Source organism: Ascidiella aspersa, chromosome 3 (genome assembly GCF_963924565.1).
Source record: "Ascidiella aspersa chromosome 3, kaAscAspe10.2, whole genome shotgun sequence".
Taxonomy (NCBI): domain Eukaryota; kingdom Metazoa; phylum Chordata; class Ascidiacea; order Phlebobranchia; family Ascidiidae; genus Ascidiella; species Ascidiella aspersa.
The window spans coordinates 20,849,007-20,875,690 of record NC_139449.1 but is presented as its reverse complement, the minus strand read 5'-3'; the positions used below and the strand labels follow the sequence as shown (position 1 = coordinate 20,875,690).

Sequence of the window (26,684 nt, the reverse complement as noted above, 5' to 3'; positions counted from 1 at the left end):
TGACCTAATTTCCCGTTACCCTATCTAAAGAAGGAAGACAATTAAGCTTGGAAAACGGCTGCTCCAGCATTTTCCATACATGCCTAATGGAAAAGATAAATAGGCTATAAATCTAAGCATTGCTTTTGACACGTGATTCACCTTAATTTAAGAGTGCAGTGTCCTGCAAAATTATAACATTTAGTTGCTTCGGAGACTGTTTACTTATGTGTTTATGACGTGGAACTTTCGTACCTTATAAAACATGCTATAATTTAGCTGAACGATGCAGTCATATATGTACGTTTGTTTTCTATTCGTCACCAAAAAGTATTGCCGTGCACAGCAAAGCATGCAAAAATAACCCGTGCCGAAAGCGTTCTGCATGACTATATATCACAAAAGGAGGAATAACAGCATCCTTTAACAATTTACATAAAAACAAATATATTTTTAGTTACACTTTACACAAAAATACCCCTTAATAATGACCCAGACTGTAAATTAAAACTGCAATTGAAAAGAAGTGGGAGTTGCACAACATTCTATGAGAACTAAGAGCCAGAGTCATTGTACTCTAAAAGCAACTGAAATACAGGCTTAACATCAGTACTCTGATAAATAAATATGATAACTTGCAGACTTCCATATTTTTAGAATAACAAGAAGCAAAAGCAATCGCTATATTTCTCTTTACAGCATATCATCTATACCACAGATAATATTATTATACATATTAACATATAAAGCTTGAATTTATAGTAAATACAAAGCACCAAAGAATCTGAAGAAACTGAAAAATTCTTAAATAACAAGTAGGTTTTAAGACCTGTCAATATAAGTGCAGCATTTTGCATCAGTAAGAACAGCAGTGTTTGTTCAATCTGCAAAAGGCAATTATCATTAACTAGTGCTATTGCTTGGGTTGGTTGGGAACCATTTGAGATCCAAACTTTTCAAAACACAAATCTGCTAAGTGTCTCTTGCAATCGTCAGTGTAGGCATATTTATACAGAATTACATACAACATGCAGTGCATGAAAAGCATATAAAAAAAGAAAACAGTCCTGGCTAGTTTACTGGATAAAATCATTCTGCTTAGGCTTAGGGTAATTTTCTCAGGCGGGCTCAAGTTCATGTATTTTCTCTGCTTTTCTTTTCGGTTAAAGGAAGTAAAGGGGTCAAGGTTTTCCTCATACTGTGATGAGTACCGATTTGCTGTAACATCTTCCATAGGGATTCTTGTTGTTGATGATGCAGGGTAACTTTGCAGATATTTAATCTTTTCATATAGCTTGACATTGTCAGCACGGATCGTATCGGTTTCAGTTTGCAATCTCTGTATGGTTTGCTGGTGGGTATAGTTTTCCGCCTCAAGTTCATTGTTGCGCAGGCGAAAACGTTCACGCTGGCTGGACACAATCAGTAGAAGTGATTCACTTGTAGTTTCTGACCCGCTTGTGTGCTTTACTGCATCTGCAACCAAGTCTTCAGACATGCCTCTGACTGGTGCAGGTGAGCCATCAGCAGCAGATCTTACAACAGCAGCCGGAGATTGAACAAGCATTAAATCAGTTTCCAGCTTCTCAATAAGGACCTGCTTTTCCTGAGCACTTTTCTCTGAGGATGTTGCTTTAACTTCAAGTGTGTCACAGAGCTCCTTTAACTGGTAACTAGAAGCTCTAAGGTTTGTGTTCTCAGTTTGCAAAGCCCTGTTCTTTTCCAGCAATAGCATTTCAATCGACTTGGCCTCTTTTCCCCCACTAGGAAATTCTGTTGACTTTAAAATGGAAAGCTCCTTTTTCACTTCAGCATAATCAGACTGCCGTGACAATTCCATCTGAAGGGCATCACATTTTTCATTTTTTTCATCAAGTTCTTGCTCCAGCTTAGCAATGCTGGATGCAGTGCTTTCTCGAAGTTTTGTCATGGACATTTGGAGGTGCTGCACATCCTCAACCAATTGCGATACCTCCTTTTCCTTTATTATGAGCTCATTTTCCAAATTGGATTTGCTAACAATGTCAATAGACTGGTCTAGATTTGAGTAAGTGTAGGGAGCATTCTTTGTTGAATCTAAATTATCATTTAGCTGGTCTCTAAGTGTTTCCACTTCCTTACTTGCACTTTCAGCATTTTGGTTTGCTCTTTCAAGATCTAATAGAATGATGTCAACTTCAGCTTGTTTGGCTGCGGTTTCTTCGTCATATTTTGATTTTAAGTTAAACAGCTCTGACTGACAAGCATCTAATGCAGCTTGAAGTGTGTGTGCCTTTTGCGCAGCATCATTTAACTTAACTGCTGCAGCAGCCTGTGTGTCTTGCAGATTTTTTTCTTTCTCTGCAAATTGCTTGTGGAGTTCCTCATATTTTTCTTCGATAACTCTCTGTGTTTTGTTCGCTGCATTGCGCTCAAGATCCTTAATTCTCTCACGCAAATTCTTGATTGTTACCTCTTGGTTTTTGACTTCTGCAAACTCCTTGTTGTACTCGGCCAGAGTTTCTCGAAGCTTCTGGTTTTCTGTCTCAATGTCATTGAGTCTCTGGTTTTTCCGCTGGTAGCTTTCTGCTTGGTCAAGCGCTGTTACAGGATCTGGCAACTCAATCAGTTTTTTATACAATGTAAGATATTCTGTTTCGCATGCTTTGCTCCTTTTAGTAAGTGAATCAATCTCAGTTTGGAAGCTTTTAAAAAGAGGTGCTGCAGCTTTTCGGACTTCTTCGCTAGAGGTTTTCTTGAACAACTTTGATTGATCAATTAGCTTTTTGCGTGATATGTCACTTTCATCTTGTCTAGTTGCAATGTCAGTTGCAGATTGGTCCAGTGAACGCTGTAGCTTAGGCAGATCAAAGTTTTTCCAAAACAAACAAGTTGAAGAAACATTTACAGCCATTGTTTTACATAACTTAACTCTGCAATCACAACCAAAATTTTATTACGTAGTAACATTTTAATGAGCATTTTTACACCATTAGATTACTGGTCTTTCTGAAATGTTTAGTCAATTTAATTATAATAGCATTCAAAGGTAACATTTTCGAATCCAATTCTGCCGTTTATTTCGGGTAATTGGAACCGATATAATTTAATGTTTTACCGCCGATTGTTGCGCCTAATTGTACAAACGCGTGTGGTAAGTTGGCATGTCGCTGCGGCGACCAATTTATAGTGCTTGCTTTAAATGTAACCTGGTAGTGCAGTGTCAGCGTTTTTTCGGGCGACCAATTACTTCGCGTCTGGCGATAATGTTTGTCTAATAATTAAGTGTCAATCAAGCGTTATTGGGCGAGTGACTAACATGTAATGTCAGGAGCGGAGTTCACAATTTCCCTAAATACGTTAAGTTGCAAAAGTAACACGTGCTGGCCATCGAGAAACGCTATAGGGTTACTTAAGGTCAACTTTAGGCCAATATTCAGCGAGGTTATGCAGTTATGCACAGCGTAAATTGGCAAGTATTCGTTATGTCAATAGTAACTTTGTATTCTTTGCAGTACATTATTTGACTGCATAACAGATCAATTAGTCAAAAAAGAAGCACTAAGACCCAACAATGCTTTTAAAAACTGTACCGAATTGCTAAAGAGTTCTGTGTGCAGTGTTGCATTGTACTCACTATTGGCAAAAATATAAGTTTTGGCAACAACCTGGACAGTGGACATGTATTACAGTTTACACAACTGCTTCAAATGACAGTTGTTAAGAATGTAAAACATTTTTATTATAATGTACACATGTTAGCAAATTGTTTGGGCGATTTATTGCTGTGAATGTGGGCCCTGTAGGGTAGAAAAAGATTAATCCCCTCCCCAAACAAAATCGAGGTTAAATAATTTAATAAAAATATACTAGGATTCGCTATTCTGGATTCGTTATTCTAGATTCGAAACCTATTATTCTAGAATACCTTGGTATTCTACTTTGAACATCCCTAACAAGCAATCACGATAGTCGCCATTCCTGTCAAATAGACAGGTATGACATTGGTAATATCGAGGATGTACCAGGCCATACTGCTCCACCTAAGGATTAATTATAGGTTTGGCTGTTTTAATTACAGAAAAGCAAAGATATTTTAGCACTTCACACAAACTATAACCATTTTTTCTATGATTGCATATTTGTAATAAGCAAATCTATTCAGCTCATAGGCACTTACTATTGGATGTTGCACTGTGTCTCAACTGCACTTCATAATTTGTGGTCGCCAAAGATTCACACCAATAATTTGTTTTGTCAAAATTTTACGCCAAAATTTTGCCATATATAAGTATCTAAACTCTGGAAATGCCTTGTTTTATTATTGTACACGTCACTGGTGTACTTTAGGGTGAGAATTTCATGCCAGCAATCTTTTGCAGGAAGGTAGAGGAATGCAATCCGGCACTGTGTGACTTTAGCCCCAGCAAACAGTTTCTATTAAATTGGGTTATAAATTTGTTATTTTGAGCAATATATATTAGAAGTTCAACCCAATTCAACCCTGTGTTTTTTTCATGCTTTTCAATCTGGTTTGGAGCTGCATGTTTGCACACTAGTTCGCCAAAAACAGCTTATGTAACAGTGTTCCCTAGGTTGTGCTTTAGCATTTCCCTTATGTATTGTTTAATGTCACAAATAATTTTGATCGAAAGGTGTAACTTAATCTTACCTAATGTACTCTTTATAAGCCTTGCCCTTGTTTATCGCCTAAACCCGGCAAAGTTGATACATTCCTTGGGCAAACCCAGCATTTAACTTTCGGGCGCGACTAAAAAAAACATTTTTTTTTGGCCAAAAGATTCGGCCAGCCTGGCTAGATGCTAACTATTTCAAACATAAAAATTGAAATTTTAGGGATAATAAATATTGAACTATAAAGCTTCTTCATACTAACATAAAAAATGCATAATTTAAGTTTGTTCTACGATGAAAAACTAACACCATACTGTCAAGATCTGTCATACTTTCCAGACAGGCCAGCAAGCCATTCTGCAGCCGGTGTCTCTAGCACCACAGGTTAAAGAGTTATGGCATTTTTCTGGGATTTGACCCCTGCATGACCTTGGCGTCAGGGTTGTCACCTGAGTATTCGAGGCAACTTCCCAAAAATATTATTAAACTTAATTTTGGGACCAAAGGCAACTATTGAGAGGAGACTTTTTTTGAATTGGTGATTTTTATTTTTTTCACTCCACCCTAACAAACACACCCAACATTTTTTTAAATAATTTTCTTTGCACACCTAAATCAGTACATTGCACAGTTAAAAATCGAAAAAAATTGAAATGTGGTAGAATTCCACATGTCAGGTGTGAAAAAAACGTTATTGCACACCTGCACACCTTCTGAGATCTCGGCATAAGTGCAATGAAATGCAGACTGGCTGGCCAGGCCAATTTTTTCTACCTGTAGTTGTACTAGAAGTCAGTATACCAATACAACCATACCACACTTGATATACCTGAAAAGAGTTGTTAAACATATTTTGGCGCTGGTCTAGAATTCTACTACAATGCACATTATTTGGGTAAGGGTTACTGTTTTGGGTTAGGGTGGGTCAAGTATTATTATTAAATAATAAATATAATAATACTTGACACACCCACACGCTAACTCGCACCCTAATGCAAATATTGTACGTTGATTTATTAATTGTAGTAGGATTCTTGACCAGCGCCCATATTTTTTGTAAAACAACCAATAAACTATTCATATTTTCATATTAAAACAACAGTACAGAATAGATAATGCTAAAGTTCGCTAGTCTTGTAATTTACAGAAGAATGCATTGCCCACACTAAAGTAGGGTTCCTCTCCGGGAATGTTTCGACGGGATTTCCCGCGAATTAACAATCCCGAATCCCGGGAAATTTTTTTATAATCCCGGGTATTCAGCAACCTAGCAAAACTTTAAAAATATTGCCGTTTTTGACTAATATAAAGAAAAAAAATAGTACCAACCATGTTAACGTCGTTGCCTGAGCTGTTTTATTTGCGCTTACCAGCAAAAAAACCTAATTAAATTTATTCTTACAAAAAAAATGCGTCACAAATAAGGGTCCTGACTCGTATTAGAGAAGGTCTGGCGCTCCTTCAGTTATGAACGTATAAATTAATAAAATAAAACGGTCTTTAAATACCGCTTACCACAACGCAAATTATTTGGGTTAGAATGCGGGTTAGCGTTTGGGTGAGTCAAGCGGTACAATATGCATTGCGGTATACGGTATTTCTTTCTTTTGTTTTTTTGCATAACTTTCTACGTACATAAATGAAAGAACGCCCATAAATGAAAAAGTTTGGTACTTGGATTCTCCGGTAATTGTCCACGGTTTTACACTAAATCGTGTGATAATTGTAGAACTTGAACACTTATGCTAATTTTAAAGTTTGGTACTGGGCAAATAGGGATGAACATTTCCTTTTCTATGTCGGATATTTTAGAATGTAGATTGACTACATGTGAGTGTTCACCGAGTTAACTAATAATACGATGCATATTTTACACGTTTTCGACAGACAACAAATAGAAAAACCTTAACTAACGCAACGTAAACAAATTACAGCCAAGTTGCACTACCAATTGGGTCAAACGCAGGAAATTAAACCCATTGTTTATAGATGCTGTGTGGTTGGCTTTTGTTTTGAACTTTAAATTTTCTCATTTAACAGGTATTAATTATTATAATTATTCATTTTAAAATATTAATTTGGTCACTTTTAAGATTATTGAAGTTTAGTTTTGTCATGTAGTTAATAAAAACAGCGTTATCAAACCAATTTAAAACCAAACATGGCTACCGATTCGACGCGGTGCTGCATTCTATGGTGCTGCACAGATTTACTGATTCTATAATTGAATTTTCGCGTGTATTGCTGCAAGAGCGCTTTCGTATTTTGTATCTTATCAGAAGAAATCGTTAAGTATGATTGTCATTTATTCCAAGATCAAGCAATGATGTTTGTGCACATCGTTATAGGTTTGTTTACTGGATAAACCAGACGGGTATAAACTCCAGGACGAAAATGTGGTAGGATTCTAGACCAGCGCCACATTCTGTTGTAAGATAAAAATAGTTTTGGCTTGTTGATTTACTATACTACTTTAAAGTGTATCTTTATTTTTTTATAAAACACAGACATCTGTTAATCCTGAAGCGGAAGACAGAACAGCCAAACTGAAAAAAATTTTTCGAACTTCAAGAGGCCATTGACCAGAAGTTGATGAAGATGGATTATATCATAGTTAAAGTTACAACCGAGATAGTATCGCCTGGTTTTGATCCTTGATTTTGCCGTACAAATACTGAGTGTTGATATGTGTGCAATAAAATATGTTCTTTAAGAGTGTACAATAGAAATATAAAACCTTGTTTTAATGTACAAAGTTTGTTTTACAATTTACGGCGCTCGTCTAGAATCCTACCACAACGAACATTATTTTGGTTAGGGTGCCGGTTAGCGTTTGGGTTTGGGTGAGTCCAGTAATAGTGTTAAACAATATTACTTGACCTACCCACACCCAAACACTAACCGACACCCTAACCCACATATTATGCATTGCTTAATAATCATTTCAACGTTGTGGTAGGATTCTAGACCAGCGCCCAATTTACTCCCCATCATCAATCGTAAGCTTTTAGCAAAACATATCAATTAATATATTATGTTATGTAGTATAATATTGTTGGCAGTCCTGTTGTGTATTACCATCTATTTTATGTATTTTTTTTATAAATTTATACGAAAGGATTTTTGGTTGGAAGGCTATGCATTGCAGTAAAGGCAGGGCATCATTTGTTTGAGACATAGATTGAAAAAATATTTATTCTCAAGAACAATCCTAATAAGTGGATTTGGCAAATTGGCATGTATAGAAAATTGCATTTTACTACCAAAAGCATCAAAATTAAGTTATTATTTTATTATTTAGTCAGTAAATAAGTGTTTAGCATTAGTTACAGATATTATTGTTTACCGGAAGACAACTGTTCGCAGGCAAGTTTATTTCAACGTACAGGTAAGTCCAGTTCAAACCAAAACCCAAATACTTTCATATGTTTCACTAGCAGGGTCCATACTTTCCGGCTTGGTTGTTATTTATTTGAATCTATAAGTGATATAAAATTGACTTGATTGCCATTAATTTTCATATTTTGCATTGAAACTTCATGCATTTATTCTACTTCTATTTATTTAAAAAATAACTTCCACTAAAAATTTTTGATGTGTCTTTTTGAAATGTGGAAAATAATAAAACATACTTGTTTGGTGTATGTCGAAGTAGAGGATATAGTTTTTTTTTTGGTAATATAAACTACTTTTTGTAAATTCTTTGTTAAGGCATGTCTTAAAACAGAAGCAAAAGAGTGTAATTGGATTTAAAATTTATCCATGAGATAAAGAGGCTACATATTTTGGAAAGCAATTTGTGATTCCAATAGGTTTACCAGTTTGCCATGGCTTTAACTTACTACTATAAGTTGGTTTTAAATTAAACACTTTTTGTAGGTAACCTAGGGACATTGTTATTATTATTGTTCTTGATATGTCAACTGAAGAACCGAATAATGATAAAGTGGAAGATCAGAGTACATCAGGAGATATAGTTAAAGTAAGAATTTAAGTTATGTTTACACTTATTGGCTTTCACCTTATTTTGTATGTTTGTAATACTGTTTTATATATATTTATAAACTATAAAGTGGCTAATTTCACACTTTTATAAATAGTTAGTCAACATTCAGTGACAGCCTAAAGTTTAATAAAATAAAAAAAACTACCAATTCGATATGTTTTCTACAGCCAAATCTTCCTGTCAAACCAGAACTGGATTTATTTTCTGGTCTCACGGAAAAGCCACCTGAAGATATTTTTGCCCTTGAGGAATGTGCTATTGTGCAGACGAATCCTGTGACATCAAATGAATTAATGGATACCAATGGAATTAAACCAACCGACCAACAAGATGGAATTTTGAAAAGGGATACTAATAATGCTGAAGACGCAGTTAAGTCTTCAGCTCTGAATGAAGAGAAGCCTGCTAAAGAAAAAGACCCTGATGCTGTTCTACCTCAGCCAATTAAGATTGAGGGATTGAAAGGTAGAAATAAACGTTCTATAACTGCACCCTTAATAAATTCACCTTGGTTATGAGTAGTACTGTTTGGAATTTCTAACTATATCAAACAAAATTTCACGGTGTGTATGAATAAAAACATTAAGTTAGTATAACAAACATACAGTATAAAATTTAGATTCATTAATCAGGCACTGATTTGTCTTGTTTTGGCATTTTCATATTGTACTAAAATTTCTACTAATAAAAGTGCATCAAAAACCCATACAATACATTTTTTGCAATTGTCCATATGTCTATCAAAAAAGTTTGTATTTTAATTGCTTAGAAACAGAAGACAACTGTTGAAAAGCACTTTATCTTTGTTTTTTAATTAGAGTTACCTGTACATAAAGAAGAATATAAACCTCCAAATCCCGAAGCACATATTCTTGAAAAACCTACAAAGTAAGATACTTTATTTTATTTTACACACGAACAGCTATTATAATTTTGTTTTAAATTAAGATCGCCAGTCAAGCAAAAGAAATCCCCTGTGGTTGAGCCTGTGCAGCCATCTATTCGACGAAGTTCAAGGGCAAACAAAGGTGTCGGTAAAGAGATTTTTGACCCCTCCTATATACCCAAGTCCAAGATGCCCTCATTGGAACCACCAAGTTAGTTTTACTGAATATTTTTGCTTTTTATAAAAAATTTTTATATGAATTTGGTTGCAATATTTGGTGGTTAGGTATTGGTAAGTGGTAATCTATTGTTGTGTTACAAATGTGCATTTATTAATTTTGCAATGCAAAAAAATAGTTGATAAGTATCAGTGGTTGCTAAATATAAGTGTACACATGTGTCATTTATGTAATCCAGTCATTTTACAAACTTGGCAAATGGCTAGACTCATTTTGTATACTTTAACTAGCTCCTCAAATTTCTATGCTATTAAACTGTAGATTTATAAACCGTCATAGTTACGTCCACAAATTATTACAATATATATATATATATATATATATACGCTTTAAAAAATATTGCATAGTCTTGCAACATACTTAATTTCATTATTGTCAAAGTTGAAGAAGTTCTGAATAAACTGGTGGCTTAAGGAAAGAAGTCCAGTTGTGTGTTTTAAAACTGCAACCTGTGTCTTTCAAGCACTTTGTTGTCCAAAAGGGCTAGTACAAGGGGCTCATAATGAGTACCCAATGCTCAATCAATCCTGCCGGGAGCCTCTAGCCACCCTTTTCTTTAAAATTTAGTATAATCCATTTTTTAATAGTGCGAGTTTTCAGCCTTCGATTTCTCAATTAAATCATTTTACTCCTTTATTTAAATATATATTGTGTGATTTTACTCTTTTGTATAAATTTGACATGCATATAATTGTCATTTTACAGTTTTCTATCAGAGTTTGTGCTGTTGGGTGTATTGCACTAGGTTTTTGTTTAAAGAGATCTAGATACAGTTTGGTTAACTGGTTTTACAAAAAAAATGGTTTTACAAAAGGTTTGTTACTATTTAGATTAACTGTGACTGCATTTTAAATTAAATTCTTGGCGGTTTATTTTGTAAATTTCCAAAACATTTTTCATTTTTTAATGCTAATTTGTAGAAAGAAGTTGCTCACCAAGTTCTGATACATCATTTTCATCTTCATCTGTTGGCAAAGGAAGACCAAAAAAAAACCTTAACGCAGTTCAAGACTCACTTAAACATCACTCTACAGGTGTGTTAATTACTTAAGTAATATCTTTTGCTATGTTAAACTTTTATGTTTTTTGAATTTTTCGTAGAATCATCAACCATGTTTTATTTTACATGGTAGTTTGGTGAAAAAGGGTGACTGCTGTATAGGCAAATAAGGAAAGCTTGGCAAATATCAGACATCCTCAATTCCTCACACGGTGCAACACTTTTATGTTTAAACCACTTAAAAGTTCAATACATTTTGTTTTGGTTCTCTAAAAGTAACCTGGCCTGAAACAAATGACATGAGTACAAACATGCGCGTTCTGTGTTTGGCCTATCAACATTAAAAATTGTGAATTACATTTTTGAAAGGTTTTTTGCATACATACATTGCATATTAATTAAATTCTCTGTGTCATCTTTAGATACTCCTGTTTCTCCAAAAAAAGAAAACAAAAAGCAGTTAAGCACAAAGTAAGTTTTTATGTATTTTACTACTAAACCTTAAATATATATATTAATAAGTTTACTGAGTTTAAATCAGTTTTCTAATATTTAGTTATGTACCATACCGCCAATTTGTGGTAACTTCGCTGAAAATGGTGCAATATGTATATAAATATATACACATTACAATGCAACATATAAAACCCTCCTAAATCCTTATTTGAGGGTAAAATGAACTGCAAAGCAAATATTATATATATATATACAGAATATTTCTTGCTTGCTTGATCTTTGCAGCTACATCATTGATTTTCTCCACGTAATTGTAAATTTAGGACCAACTGTTTTAGGGATTAAGGTAGTCCTAAACCATTTTAAACCAACTGATAATCTGTGTGACTTGGATTGTCTTGACTTTAAATCTGCAAAAAAAGCAACCCATTCTGTCTTGAAAATTACATTAACAAAAATGTGCCAAAGCAGATTACAAGAAATATTCCTTATCACTGTCAAATGTAAAGGGCCGCAAATAATTTCTAATACAATTTTGTTTGTTTCCCAAGACCGAAAAGCCGGGTAGATTTCAGCGACGATGATGACAACGTTCCGCTTCAAAAAATCTTGAAGCAAGAGGAAGATGTGGACTACAAGGCGGAGGAGGAACCGACTGAGGAAAGCGACCCGGACATCAGCGATGAGGATGAGGACCTTGATAGCGACGACAGCTACAACAATCCCGACCGTCTCTGGTGCATCTGCAAGAAGCCGCATGACAACAGGTCTGCCTGTTGCTTTTTGTTGTATAAACCTAGTATAGGGTCAATAGTATCATATCAACGCCTATACTCAATAACAAGTAATAGTAAATAGAAGTGTTGTAAACAAGTCATTTTTGAAATTACAGAAGTCCCAAAACAGCAAGTCAAATCCCATTCCAAACCATCAGTTTCCCCAGTCAAGTCATTATTACAGCAAGTCATCTTCAAGTCAAACCACTAATTTATTAATAAAACGAGAAACCATTAAAATAGGTAGACTCTTTCGATTTTAAGCAAAAATTCAACCAAAAAATAACAAAATAAACACTTTTTTTCACTTTGTATTACTGTGATGTACTACTACATTGTCAAATTTACCAAATAATTGTCCTTTAGTAACAAAACTAGCAAAAACTTTTTGGGAGAAGTTTAATGCATACACATTTAAGAGGGGTTTATTCTCGGTTTGTGATTGCAGTATTCTGTAGAGCTGTTCATAAAATTATCCAATATCTAATATCCCATTTCCTTATGTATCTAATATATGTTTGATATTCTTGAACTATGCACAGCATTATATTCCGTCTGACCGTTTGCGCTATTATGAAAAATCTGCCGGCTTCTGCTCTTTGAATTTTTCCTTTTTGCTGCAGATTTATGATATCATGTGACAAATGCGAAGAGTGGTTCCATGGAGATTGTGTCGGAATAACTTTGCTTAGAGGAAAAAAGATGGAAGAAATTGGAGAAGAATACGTGTGTCCGCAATGTGTCGAGGTCAGTTTCTTTCTTGAGCTTCATTATTTGCTTTTAAGTTTCATTTACATAGACAATTGTTACCGAATTATTTGACATGCCGCAACAATAATTTTTTTTTTTTTTTCAGGAACGATTAAAAAAGTCTCCCAACAAACAAAACGTTTTGAATGCCAAGCGAAAACCTTCTAAAGAAGATACTAAAGTAACTATTGTTGGTTAACTTTTTAGATATCAGTTTTTACGTTATTTGCTTATGGATATTTTTGCTTCGCTAAACCCTGTTAAAAAATCTATTTGGCGATGTTTTTGTGCCTGAAGGAAACTCACGGCTCTGGAGCCTTAAAAAGAAAACCATCTGCAGATAGCCATAAAGCGGGCCGAAGTTTGAAGACTTTTGCGCTGAAAGGGCAAATTCAGCAGTCGTCAAGATCGGGTAATCCACCTTTTTTGGCAATTCCGTGTCATGTTGTTTTGAAATAGGTAGTAAAATTTTAAAGATGCCGATATAGGCCTCATGGTTTGATTTTAAGACTTTTTAAAGGATTTTAAGACGGCCAGGATGCGTTTTATTTTCACACAGGAAGGAAGGAATAACTGTCAGTCCGCACTGTTGTAACTAATGTTCAGTATTGTGTTTTGTATTGTGGCGACTAGATCAATAGATTTTAGAAGGTACTGACTCATTTAAGAATTTATTTTAACCTTAAATAGTTTGCATAAAAACTGGAAAGTATAAGATAGTCTATGCTTAGATTTACCTTTTTATATAATTTAGAAAAATATGTTTTCATTCAGATTTGTATTTTTTTTTTCTAAATGCAATTTGATATTTAATGCAGATGTGTAACAGATCTTGCTTGTGAGTTGCGATTTTATCTGTCTTACTTAGTACAATGATTTATCACAAATATTTGTGTTTTAAGGCGAAAATATCAGACGAATTATTTGTAATGCTTACATTTCGCCATTCTGATCTATTGCTGTTTCGTCTGATTTCGTTACATTATAAACGTAGACTGGTAAAATGCTTGTACCAAGCTCACGAAACTGTTTTCCCTTAGAAGATGGAGTTCCGCAACGCAAGAAGTTAAAAATCTTTAAAGAGAAAAACTACAAAAAATCCGATAAGGTGATTAAATGTGGTATTAAATAGTTAAACAAAATTAAAAACAACAACTAAAAACTGTGTTGTGAACAGGTTAAAACATAACAATTACCTCAAAAAATACAGTTGTATAGACTGTTGTACAAATGCGTTTCATTTGCGATTCAACAGAGACCGGGTGAAAAGAAACCTTCAAAGCCTCCTGCCACCCTGACCGCTTCGGGTGCTCGCAAGTGCATTGTGACTTCGTGCGATAACCCAGCCTTGTCGGGCTCGGTCTACTGCAGCAACCAGTGTATTTTGAGGCACGCCAAGGAATCGCTAAAGTCTCTTGCCAAGGTAAATTCCCAGAATTTGGTGCTGTGACCGTAAAACGCTTCCAGTATAACAGCGACTTTCCGTAGCTGCATTTTCGAACTGTGGGCCATACATCAGTGACTGTTAGTTTGCTTTTGTAATTTGTGAAAATACACGTCGTAGAAGACACTTTTAGGCAAAGTATGCGAGATTTGAATTCCCACTGTCTATTTGCTGTAATAATGTAATATTTTTACCTATATCTAATAATATTACGAGCGAAAATTACATAAATAAAACTTAGATAACGCATTTCTTTAGGACAAGGAAACCATGGCATCAGGAAAACCGAAATCGCTGAAAAAAGAAAGCAACATTCAACAACACAAGTAAGTAATTATCAATAAGATAAAAATATTCGTACCACGCCACCAAAAAGTGCAACTTGTGCGTACACTTATATCACGCGCGTACAAGATTGCCAGCTCGTATGCCAAGATGCACAACGAGTTCCGGAATATCACTAATATCCTACTGAAGAATGGCTACCCCATCAATTTAATTGATGCCAACATCAAGTCCTTCCTCCATCGTTTACACTGTGACACGACGGTGAAAGAACCTATGGAGAATGCTTTGCGACATATTGCCATAAAACTTGTTTATCTAGGCAATATCAACCACCGCATCAAGAAGGAATTGTCGCGGTTCGTTCTCCGGACCACGGAGGGAAAAGTACGTCTCCGGGTAATCGACCTACCGCAAAAGTTGTCAGGACAGTTCTGCAGCATAAAAGACCGACAAAAGCCGTTAAATCAATGCAGTGTCGTATATCGCCTGAATTGTTCATGCGGCCATTCTTATATCGGCCAGACACGACGTAACCTTCGAACCCGTATGCATGAACACCAGCGTTCGGCGTCCTCCGAAGTTTGCAAACATTTGCAGAGCAATCCTAACCACCGAGTGGACTTCACTTCCCCAGAGATTTTGGGCTCGGCACGAGACCGCTACCGCCTCCTTCTGTTGGAGTCGCTGCTTATACAGCAGCACAAGCCCGCTCTCAATGTTGACACGGTCTCAGTCCCCCTGTATTTGTTTAATACTTAAATGGTATATTCGCGCAATTCTATCGTCGTGTTCATATTTCATTTTTAATTTATTACTAATTCCCTCTTACGTGTATCTGTTGCTTCCCATTGACCTCATTGTCTTATCTTTGCCCTACTTTCGCCTTACTGATGTAATTTTTCGTTGCAGTTCTTATCTCCGTTACTTTGCGACTTCCTTTTCTGTTTATATAACGTTCTAAAACGTCCGAACGTAAATATAGTGACTCGTTTTTATCTTAGCCTCACTTACTGCACTGATGATGGCAAAAGAAATTGCCGAAACGTTTGCTAATAAAAGAATGAATCTTTTATCTATTATTTGGGCCACTCTCTTTCTACTGAAGATAATCAACAGATCCGTGTTTAGTGTTCCTAAGTATGTTGGCAACCATTACGGCTCCGTTACTAAAAAGAGGCTTAGAAAGATCGAGATCCTGCAACGCAGAACGATACGTCAGGAAGCTTCAGTCCACTTTCTTCAGAAGTGCCTTCTGTACAATGTTACACCCAGCTTCCTACGTTTCAAACTTTATAAAGGCAGCCTCCAATACACCAAAGCCGTTTCGGAGTTTCGCAAGAAACTCTTAAACAGTGAGCTGTCTTGTCGCAAGAAAGAACTACATTCGTCTACCAACACCCTTCAAAAGAATCAACAACTGCTGTTCAACGAAGTGGGTATGGTAACAGGATATTATATTCGGAAATTTTTACACAAAGTCAAGTTGGAAGCTCGGCAGACTGCTTATGATACAATCAACAACAAGCTACAACGTCTTGGCGTACATACCTGGAATGATGACCTCTTTGTTGTGCACAACTTATCGGATACCAACTTAACACCATCCGACCTAACACTGCTGAACAAGGGACTAGACTTCTCGTACTTTCCTTCCAGGATTAACATTACCAACATTCAGGTTGAGTTTGAATATATATACCACGAATTACGCCTAACCCTTTCACACCTTCATTGTATCCAGTTCAAACAAAAGTTAATGAACCTTTACAGTTGCTTTCTGACGACCTTCTTCAATCAACGCAGGAACCACAATTCCGCAATGACGCCAGATGAGGTCGCCTCCGCCCGCAAGCTTAGAACCAACAAGAACATTATTATTACCAAACCTGACAAAGGCAACGGAGTGGTTATTTTGAATCGTTCCTCTTATCTCAATAAGATGGATACCTTACTTAACGACGAGACCAAGTTTCAACTCACCTCCTGCGATGACAACATCAAGAACTTAGAGAGATTACAAGGTTGCCTCCGATATTTAAAAAACAAGAAGGCTCTTTCACCCGAGGATTATACGCTAATGCACCCAACCTCCGCCAGAACACCAACGCTATTCGGCCTTCCAAAAATACACAAAGCAGGCGTTCCTCTCCGTCCAATCCTTGACTCGTCAGGAAGTTTCAATTACGACTGTGCTAAATGGCTCTCCAACTCGTTATCTTCGCTGCGCAGTCATGATAACTCTGTCAAGGACACATTCGAATTCCTCATCAGGATCAAACATGACTCCTATGCCAATACATTCATGGCAACATTCGACGCTCGCAGCCTGTTTACGAACGTGCCAGTCAGTTTTACGATTGATCTAATCCTATCGCAGATCTTTCGAGATGGGAATGACTCTTTTCATGGGCTAGATCGCCGTGGGCTAAAGAAATTGCTTCATTGGACCGCTGAGACCACAACATTTCAGTTCGATGACCGAATATACAAGCAGGTAGACGGAGTTGCGATGGGCTCGCCACTAGCACCCTTGATGGCCGACGTCATTATGAACTACGTCTTAGATAAGGCTTTAAAGGCCACTCCAGAGAAACACCGTCCATTGACCCTCTGTCGCTATGTAGACGATCTCTTTATGGTGTTTCCGAGTCGTAATTCTATGGAGACTTTCCATCGAGCCATTAACAACATTCACCACAATATCCAATTTACTAAGGAGATAGAGGAGAATCAACACATTACCTTCCTTGACGTCCTAGTGGAACATTCTGGTGACAGACTGAGTACAACAACCTACAGGAAACCGACGTTTAGCGGACTTTACACCAAGTGGTCCAGCTTCGTACCACGCCACCAAAAAGTGCAACTTGTGCGTACACTTATATCACGCGCGTACAAGATTGCCAGCTCGTATGCCAAGATGCACAACGAGTTCCGGAATATCACTAATATCCTACTGAAGAATGGCTACCCCATCAATTTAATTGATGCCAACATCAAGTCCTTCCTCCATCGTTTACACTGTGACACGACGGTGAAAGAACCTATGGAGAATGCTTTGCGACATATTGCCATAAAACTTGTTTATCTAGGCAATATCAACCACCGCATCAAGAAGGAATTGTCGCGGTTCGTTCTCCGGACCACGGAGGGAAAAGTACGTCTCCGGGTAATCGACCTACCGCAAAAGTTGTCAGGACAGTTCTGCAGCATAAAAGACCGACAAAAGCCGTTAAATCAATGCAGTGTCGTATATCGCCTGAATTGTTCATGCGGCCATTCTTATATCGGCCAGACACGACGTAACCTTCGAACCCGTATGCATGAACACCAGCGTTCGGCGTCCTCCGAAGTTTGCAAACATTTGCAGAGCAATCCTAACCACCGAGTGGACTTCACTTCCCCAGAGATTTTGGGCTCGGCACGAGACCGCTACCGCCTCCTTCTGTTGGAGTCGCTGCTTATACAGCAGCACAAGCCCGCTCTCAATGTTGACACGGTCTCAGTCCCCCTGTATTTGTTTAATACTTAAATGGTATATTCGCGCAATTCTATCGTCGTGTTCATATTTCATTTTTAATTTATTACTAATTCCCTCTTACGTGTATCTGTTGCTTCCCATTGACCTCATTGTCTTATCTTTGCCCTACTTTCGCCTTACTGATGTAATTTTTCGTTGCAGTTCTTATCTCCGTTACTTTGCGACTTCCTTTTCTGTTTATATAACGTTCTAAAACGTCCGAACGTATATATAGTGACTCGTTTTTATCTTAGCCTCACTTACTGCACTGATGATGGCAAAAGAAATTGCCGAAACGTTTGCTAATAAAAGAATGAATCTTTTATCTATTATTTGGGCCACTCTCTTTCTACTGAAAAACTCTCTTTATTTTATTAACTTTTCTAGCGATTGCTCGTTAGAACTCGCTATGCCACTGGTAAGATTTCTGTTTTTGATCGTTGTTTGCAGAGACCAGAAAGACCGGGTGCCAGTTCACTGTCGGAAGACCAACAAAGTGCTTACCGGAAGTTCGGCTCCCTACCGAAGAGATCTTGCCGCGTTTCTGAAAGCCAACCCTTCCTACGAGGTGAGCCAGCTTAAGTTATTCGCGAAGTTTGTTTGATTTGACTCTAGGTCAGAAAATGTCGTGGCATTTTACGCAGCTTGAAATGACACGTTTTAAATTATCTGATCGGAAAATTCAATACGAATGTCCAAACGGTTTGTTCAAATTGCGCCTAAGTGTTACCTATAAAAATTTACGCATGACAGGGTTGACAGCACAACAGTATGGTAATCTACCATATTTCACGGCTCAGTGGATATTGTAGCAAATAGCACATTTAGACAAATCGGTAGTGTGATAATTTTAAACATTTTAATGTGGAACTTTTATTTCGCTTATACTATAGTTTTTTGCAACCGTTGTGTTATTTAGAACGGAATTCGTTGTCGACTTGTTTTGAGAACAGTTCGGAGAGTGACAATTATACTGTTGTGTTATATTTAGTACAGTTTTGTTTTATACATTGCTATATTTATTGGTTGCAACACATTTATACATCGGACGGCTGATTAAATCAATTTATTGCAACTCAAATAAATACAGTTGCTCTGAAAGTGGAAAAACACATGTACTGCTTCCGTCCTTTGGTCGGATAGTACGTTTCAGCAATGTACATAACATGAGTACAAATGTCAAATGTTTATTGCTTTTTTGTAAAACAAGAAATACCAATGAACTTCGCAAGCGAGAAAATAACACTGATTGAAGAAGAAAATAGAAATCGGAACATGGCAGTTACAGGGTGTGCGATATAACATGTCATGTTGTACGAAAAATAGATATAAACATCTATAAATATAAATAAAGCATATTTTGAAGCAAAAACTTAGACTTATTTATGACATACGTAAGTTGTCAATGTGAGACCAAGAATTAAGGTTTTGTAGTAAAAAGATAACGATATCAGAACACCGTACCGTTATGCAAATGGACTTCTAACATTGTCCTTTTAATTTCCATCAAACTATCAATAACACGCCACGTTAAATACACAATAAACCGGCATGTTTTTTTGGTGTGGAGCAGCACTGTTAGCAAGACATGACACGGTGAACGCAAAAAGCGAAATTGATTTTGGAACATTTGTTTCTCTCTTTTGCTGTGTGTTATGAGGATGGGACGATTTCTATATAGTAGATCGTAAGCTGTGTTTTAGCTCGAGTTGACAAAACTACCACTAGAGACGGTCTGCCGTCGAAGAACGTCGCCTAACGCAACTTTGGCGCGTGCCTGACCGTACAACCGCGCGGTGTCGCCAGCGAGCAAGCTTTCGTGGTCAAGTGTCTGCTCGATAGGTTACTGGAACTGGTCGTGCTGCACCCACTGGCTGAGCGTGTAGTCGAGCTGGGCGCGCGTGCATCCGCATCGGAAGATCTTCTCGCCGTGGTTGCGAATCTCGCACGCGTGATTGCCCGCCCAGAAGTTGATGTGCGCGGCCAGAAAAGCCTGGTGCGCCTGGGTGGCCAGCTGGTTGCCCGACATGCGCAGGCATTCGATGCGGTAGAAGACTTTCCTGGAAAGCGCCCAGACAGGAATGTTAAGGAAATTGATTGTGACCGGCATTTTCTCAATAACAGCTTATAGTTCTCCCGTTTATGGCGATGCGTTTCCGCGTTCCACAAAAAACCCTTATGTTTGAGACTCTTGGACTATGTTCTGGGTCATGTAGTACATTACTTTTTTTCAACCTTACAATAGAGATATGCCGTGCCAACATTTTATAAAGACACTTGCATCGACGCCGCGCCTTAATATTTGGCCAATTTGCCAGGAAGGCTATCACTCGTTTATTTTTAGAAAATTTAATTCAAATTATCAAGGATGTCCCTAGTTTGCGGCCACTCACTTGCTCAGCATCTGGTGTTTCCGCGCAGTATCCAAGTCCTCGTCCGCACCCATCACGTGATTGTCGCTCGCCCAATCACCGACGTCGTACTGGTTCTGCTTGTTTACGTGGCGCACAAAGTAGTCGGCGCCGTCGACCCGAAACTGGTTGTCGCGCAAGTCGAGAAAGCGCAGGTTGTAGTTGCTGTAGATGGTGTTGGGCTGCCACGAGCGCAGAACGTTGCCTCGCAGGTCTAGCGCCACCAGGCGACCGTTGCCGTAGAACAGGTCCTCTGGAAGCAAGGCCAGATCGTTGTAAGCCAGCGAGAGTTCCTGTATGGAGAAAGCTAATTCGTTTTTTTTTTGTTCTTTCCGTTAGTTTGGAAAAAACGCTATTATAAAGTCGGAAGTGTAACAAGTTCGGACCGTCAAGAGCGGATAAAACATAAATACACGAAAACAGGAAAGTATAGAATAAGCGAAAGTAAACACTGACTAAAATGGTATTACAGAAATCCTGTGTGGGAGACCAGCTTTGCACAATTTAAATTCAAACGCGTTTTACACTGTTATTCTTCCACGTCACTCTTCTTCCATGTCACTCCCATTTGTGTAAAAATAAAAAGGTGTAAAACCCATGGGTCCTCCTTAGGTCCGTTTTGCATATTGACACGAAGGTGGTTAACCATTTGTTCAAAGCGTTGAATAAAAATAAAAAAAAACGTGGCACGAAGCCTCACCTGCAAACCCCGTAAGTTGACCATGGTCGATTTCGATAACTGCGTCAACCGGTTGCGACTTAAGTCGATGGAGTGAAGCTTTTTAAGTCCAGCGAACGTCAAAGGATGAATCTGCAGTTAAACGGTTTACCAGTTCAGTTTTGTCAAATAAATCGAAAAACACAACGTACAAATGCACATGAAATTACACTAAGGGTTAAATATGTTCTGTATATATCTTCTGTCAACCTTTATTGCACCCATTTACAAGAAGACTATTTAAGAGCATTCCAGTAACTCGCTCCAAAGAAATGTATAACGGATGTTTAACAAGTCCAACCCTTTACCCGTATGTCTAATGTTAACGTTCTGCGACTGGCGCGTGATAGGCAAATAATCCCCCTCCTCCTTTATTGTGGTCTCCCAACGCCCGATAAATTGATGCAAAGTGATAACAGTCAAGCTACACTTCGACGAAAAGCATGGCAAGAGCTTACCGCGCGTATCATGTTGTGCGATAGATTGAGCGAAAACAGGTCGTAGGTGTTCCGCAAGTCGGCGAGGCCCAGCTGCTGGATCTGGTTGTACGACAAGTCCAAGTGCGTGAGCTGAGTACTGGCGCTCAAGTCGATCTCGGCCAGGCTTGCAAGTCTGCGTGAAAAACGTTTTTTTGTTATTATTTCTGTCGGTCACTCTTTACCGGACGTTCAACCTAAACTGTAACGAGTATCCCCAAAATCCCCCGGGCCATCAGTGAACTACTTTAATTTTTTCATTTTTTAGAAAATAAATGCAAATTTTTGACGACAGCATCTTGTAATTCCATTACGCGTTTTACTCTAATTTAAAGAGACTTGCCGAATGTGACAGAACACCCAACATTCACGCTAAGTATTTTTGAAAATCAGGTATATATATATATATATATATATAAGTGCTGATATTACTCTGGCGTTAAATCAATTACTTGGTTCGCCGACTCTTACAGCGTACGTGGCCGACATCGCCCACTTTATGAAGTTTCTTTGATGTTTACTTGTCAAGCACACCATATAGATGGGCTTGAAAAAGGCGCGGTGGGTGATAGGCGGGCGGCACGTTTAAAAGTCTGTCGAACTGTCAAGATACTTAATACCAGCTAGAGATTACACAACTTCGCAGAATGACGACCTAGGAAATCCTAATAAGTAATAATCCTTTTGTGACATCCTAAATCGACAGTTTCCTCGAAGGTTTGATTTTGAAATCTCGTGAGTCAGTTGAGCGCAAAAGGACCAAAATAGAAAACCATATATGTACCCGACGTAAACGTCAAGGGAATTCCCAAGAAATATGATTTTTCATTTCGCGACGTCTGTGCTGATGTTTTGCATATTTAAATAAATCAGTGAGTCGCAACCATTGTTTCCCGGCGTCCCAAATGTTAAGCGGAAGTACTGAACATAAATAATTTCGAATTTAGTTAATATGAGTCATGTCTTTTTTTGCTTCGATAATTTTTTTAAATTTCGAAGAAATTCTGCTCGAAATCAAATTAATCCAAACATTTGAACACATTGGTTGTGAAACTCTGAAGTCAATGGGTTTTCACAATCGTACAGCCAAACCAAAGCCTCTCTAGGTTCCCTACCTGTTGCTCGACATTTCCAAAGTCCTCAGCAGCGGGTTGTTGGTGAGATCAAGGCGCGGGTTTCCGCCCACGAACGCGATAAAGTTGTCGCACATGTCGAGGTGAACAAGTTTGCTGCGGACAACAGAAGTTCGTTTTAGCACGGAAGCCGGGGTCGGTACAGAGCCCCAAATACCGAATGCCGAAAAGGTCTGCGCGCGAACCTCTGCCCAAGGTCGTTTATTTGCCCTCGGCACCTTTTCTGACATTTCCTTGTCTTGGTAAAACGCATTCCCGTGAGAATATGGCTCGAAGATAACGCCATCACTCAATTGCCCGCGTCGACTTAATGCAAGCCTAAATAAAACCTCGAAGCGACCATATACATCCTAATAAGACCACCCAAATGAAAAAAAGTGATCGACTGGTTTTTAAACCAACCGGACCTTGAACGTTGAACCGACCATATATATAATAATAATAAGACCACCCAAATAAAAAAAGTGATCGACTGGTTTTTAAACCAACCGGATTTACTGAAACTTTAGTTGTAATTACTTGTAAATCACGCATGGCTCACCTATTATGTACAAAGGCCCGCCCGTGAACGTAGGTGATCTTGTTGGAGTGCAAGTCCACCATCTCCATATTGGACAATATGGCAAAAGTGTCTTCGAAGACGCGCGCAAGCAGGTTATTGGCCAGGTTGATGGCGCGCAGGTCGTTGCCACTGTCAAACATGTTGCTTGGCACGAAACCGAGACCATTGTACCTTGAACGTAGAACGGGAGATTTTGTGTTGATTATATTTTGCCAACGTAAATCTGTTTGGTGTTGTCAACTAATTTATGATAATTCTGTCCCTGAACAACAATTTTGTGCATATTTGTGTACTTTTTAAATAGACCACAATGTTTATGATATTGTAGTTGTGGAAAAAAAAACTTTGTATCATGAGATAAAATCAGCCCGTTACAGTTTGTTCTTACTGCATCTAAAAATGAAAGAGGTGCTTATGAAAGATTTTTCTGTTAAAAGCAATGAGTCGAAAAGGAGCTGTTAAAAGTTGAACCGAATTGTTTTTTGCCTTACCTAAAGCTGACCCTCTGCAGTCTATTGTTGGCGCGAAACACCTTGGTCAGTTGCATGCTGTTGCCACTTCCAAGCCGGTTGTTGTCGGCCAGCAGGTAGGTGAGTTTTGTGTTTCTGCCGAAAACGCCGCGGAACGTCTGTATGGCGTTATGGCCCACGTCCAAAAGCACCTGCAAATTTTAGAGGAGTTGTTGCTATAAACGGTCCGGATTGTACTATCGTAATAGTGTTTTTTTTTATATTACGACAGTTTTATTTATAAGGCTTGCTAATTTAATACTCACCAGTTCCCTGAGTTTGCGGAAGCGACGCTTATTCAGCACGGTCAGTCCGTTGTTCTTGATTGACAGAAACTTGACTTTCCTGGAAAGCAGACTAAGGTCCAGATGTCCGTTGGCACTGTCGCACTTCACCGACTCTCCGCCGTATCTGCACAACCTGCCAGAAAGCAATCTAATTTTAGCTTTGTAACTCGCTAAGCGCACCGAGCTAAGCGTTATTGGCTAAAGTGTTAAGACTTGGCGTTTATTTTTAAAGATACTTTGAACCCATGTATTTTGCGTCACAGCATTTTAATTGTTAATCATTTTTTTATAAAGTGGTGCCACGTAAATACCGCAGTGTGCCTGGTCTTTAGAGAGGCCGGTTCTGGATTGACTGCCCTGTTATGCGAGCAGGTTTGTCTTGGATCGCAATAAAGGGTAATTCGCATCCTTCGACGCACTCCCTCTTGTAACAAGCAAAGAGTCTACCTATTTTATTTTGGGAGACGGAACCAATACGTATGTTTGGCGTCGCGTCAAACGAATAACAAGCAGTCGATTGCAAGTTGCCGGATTAGTTTCACTGCCAAACAGCGACATTTAAAACCGATTCTGCTTTGCTGCGGCGTGTGCAATGCAAATTTTCTTGCTCGCAACTTGATTACTGCGTCGATGCTTAATACTCGGCTACCATAGACTTAACGATATGGGAACTTGATTTTCCGCGGAGAAAATTTTTCAGTGTCTGCAAGGCTGCTGCCTGATTAGTCACGATTACTTTTTTGGATTTTTCGACATGGTTTTATCAGAACAGACCGGACAACTTATGCGTTACGCGAAACAGTGACTTGCCAAACAAGTGCCAACCTTAGCCTTGGCAATAACTAACCATGACATCACATCGTGACAAATTTATAGTTAACTTTTTTGTGGTCATTCTTCTTTCTTGGTTAAAATTTACCCTGAAAAGTATGGAACATCTAATATCGAAGTTTGTAGCACCTATATGGGGTTGTAGTTTTGCTATTTCTATATTTTAAGGCTTCCAAATATCTTTCATTTAAAACAATATAGATACAACCGGATTATATCTTTGACATTATGCTTTGCATGTCATTAGGATAAATGGATACTGCTTCCTATGCTTCCTATTGATTTATATCAGTATTGTGTAAACTTTGTGGCAAAGGTGATATCAATCGTGACCGTGCGCGACGGCACTCGACTTGCAGGACTGGAAATATTGGTTGTAAGATGCTGCTTCCACAGGGCGTCGCAGTTTTTGCCAACATTGTAACTCGATTTGCGTCCCGAAACAAACCGCTGTAGAGTGCTGGCGGCGATTTAGCTTAATACGCGGTTAAGGAACCTGGTCGATATACACCAGTGTTTTTGAATTATTCTACAAGGCATTCATGGTTGCTTACTGTTGTACATATCCCAAACCACCCTTAGTGCATTCCGCTACGCGCCAATCTTCCATTTCACAGTTTTGCTTTGTTCTAATTTTATTACATATTTGGGATACTTCTTATTTTTTTTTAATTCTCTTTGCATAAGAATTGTATGTTTTATGTCTTAATAAACATATTATCGAAAATATGACGGCCTAGTAAAACGATAGAAAAAATGTAGAGAACCACTATTCTAAATTGTTTACTAAAGCAAAAAAAGTGCACCAACAGTCCAACATACATAATAACACAACGTATAGTGGAAACAATCAGATTGAAGAGGCGAAATAAAATTATTGATACACTCTAATGTTAGATGATTTCTATATAATTAGGGGAGGGAAAAACATATTAGTATCCTGAAAACTCACTTGATTTGGTCGAACGACGATTGGATGTAAGCCGGTGTTGTTAGCATCATTCCGTGTCTTTTTGAGCCGTGGCTTAGTGCCGTTTGAACCACAAACAACCAAATTAGCGCAAGTCTTACAAAAGTCATGTTTTTTTTCTGTCCTTCACCTTTTAAAAATTTAATGTAACGAATGGACTTACCTTTACGAGGTATGGTACGCGTTTCTGCAAACAAATAAACATTACTTGGTTATCCTATGACAATAGGCTTCAAAGCTCAATTCATGCTACTATGTCAACAAAGTAGCATGTCCATATATTTTCTTCTATCTATTGTTTAAACCTGTTTTATGTGTCAACAAACCCCATAATTTTCACCAGCGACCGAAAACCCCAATCGTGATCGTATAACGCTCCCCCTTTTCTCCTAGCAATTTAAATTCTGTTGTGCAGCTGCGTGGTCGTGCCTTCTCGCCTTAATTTTGTAAGCAGGTGCGTTTGTCTATGTATCTGCCATAACTGATTTGAACTAGGCTCCTGTTTAATTAAACACGATTCAATATTAAAACAAATAACAAAGCTATGTATATAAACAAACCCTCTCCAGTTAGGAATCGACAGTCAGTTAAAATAGCGCCACGTCGAAATCGCAATTGTTGGCATGCAAAAAGCCATTGTTACTGTTATCCTGTCCACCCAAGTTTGTCTGTCGCACTGCCACTGACCCTCGGCCCATTTCGAAACTTTACTTTTTAGAATGAAACATCTTTGACTCTGGCAGACACGATACAGTTTGAAGATTGCCTTACATCAGTCCGTAATGTTCACCAAGTGAACCACGACTGAGCCTTCCAGCTTTTTATCGTAC

General features: G+C 38.1%; 3 protein-coding genes across 4 annotated transcripts in view; 1 reads left to right on the top strand and 2 right to left on the bottom strand.

The window, feature by feature from the left end:
- Positions 1 to 289: 289 nt before the first annotated feature.
- LOC146160741 (protein CASP-like) lies at positions 290 to 2,887 on the bottom strand. The gene has a single exon (XM_083384468.1). It carries the CDS (start codon positions 2,870 to 2,872, stop codon positions 893 to 895), a length of 1,980 nt encoding a protein of 659 aa, XP_083240594.1. The 5' UTR covers positions 2,873 to 2,887; the 3' UTR covers positions 290 to 892.
- Positions 2,888 to 7,512: 4,625 nt separating this feature from the next.
- The window catches only part of LOC146160739 (death-inducer obliterator 1-like), a 42,469-nt gene continuing 23,297 nt past the window's right edge, over positions 7,513 to 26,684 (top strand). Inside the window, exons 1-14 of one of the 2 annotated variants that reach the window (XM_083383420.1) lie at positions 7,513 to 8,575; positions 8,767 to 9,064; positions 9,418 to 9,487; positions 9,548 to 9,696; positions 10,644 to 10,757; positions 11,146 to 11,194; positions 11,731 to 11,946; positions 12,579 to 12,702; positions 12,812 to 12,886; positions 13,003 to 13,117; positions 13,746 to 13,813; positions 13,976 to 14,128; positions 14,408 to 14,475; positions 18,408 to 18,525. In XM_083383420.1, coding sequence (XP_083239546.1) covers positions 8,510 to 8,575; positions 8,767 to 9,064; positions 9,418 to 9,487; positions 9,548 to 9,696; positions 10,644 to 10,757; positions 11,146 to 11,194; positions 11,731 to 11,946; positions 12,579 to 12,702; positions 12,812 to 12,886; positions 13,003 to 13,117; positions 13,746 to 13,813; positions 13,976 to 14,128; positions 14,408 to 14,475; positions 18,408 to 18,525 — 1,683 coding nt within the window. In that variant the 5' untranslated portion in view covers positions 7,513 to 8,509. Of the gene's footprint in view, positions 8,576 to 8,766; positions 9,065 to 9,417; positions 9,488 to 9,547; positions 9,697 to 10,643; positions 10,758 to 11,145; positions 11,195 to 11,730; positions 11,947 to 12,578; positions 12,703 to 12,811; positions 12,887 to 13,002; positions 13,118 to 13,745; positions 13,814 to 13,960; positions 14,129 to 14,407; positions 14,476 to 18,407; positions 18,526 to 26,684 lie in introns of both variants that reach the window. The other variant, XM_083383423.1, reaches the window with a different exon arrangement.
- LOC146160740 (uncharacterized) lies at positions 19,078 to 26,624 on the bottom strand. The gene is made up of 9 exons (XM_083383424.1): positions 25,837 to 26,624; positions 24,033 to 24,186; positions 23,749 to 23,918; positions 23,237 to 23,428; positions 22,678 to 22,791; positions 21,545 to 21,698; positions 21,069 to 21,179; positions 20,351 to 20,661; positions 19,078 to 20,017 (listed from the first exon to the last, which is right to left on the bottom strand). Exons 1-9 carry the CDS (start codon positions 25,962 to 25,964, stop codon positions 19,801 to 19,803), a joined length of 1,551 nt encoding a protein of 516 aa, XP_083239550.1. The 5' UTR covers positions 25,965 to 26,624; the 3' UTR covers positions 19,078 to 19,800.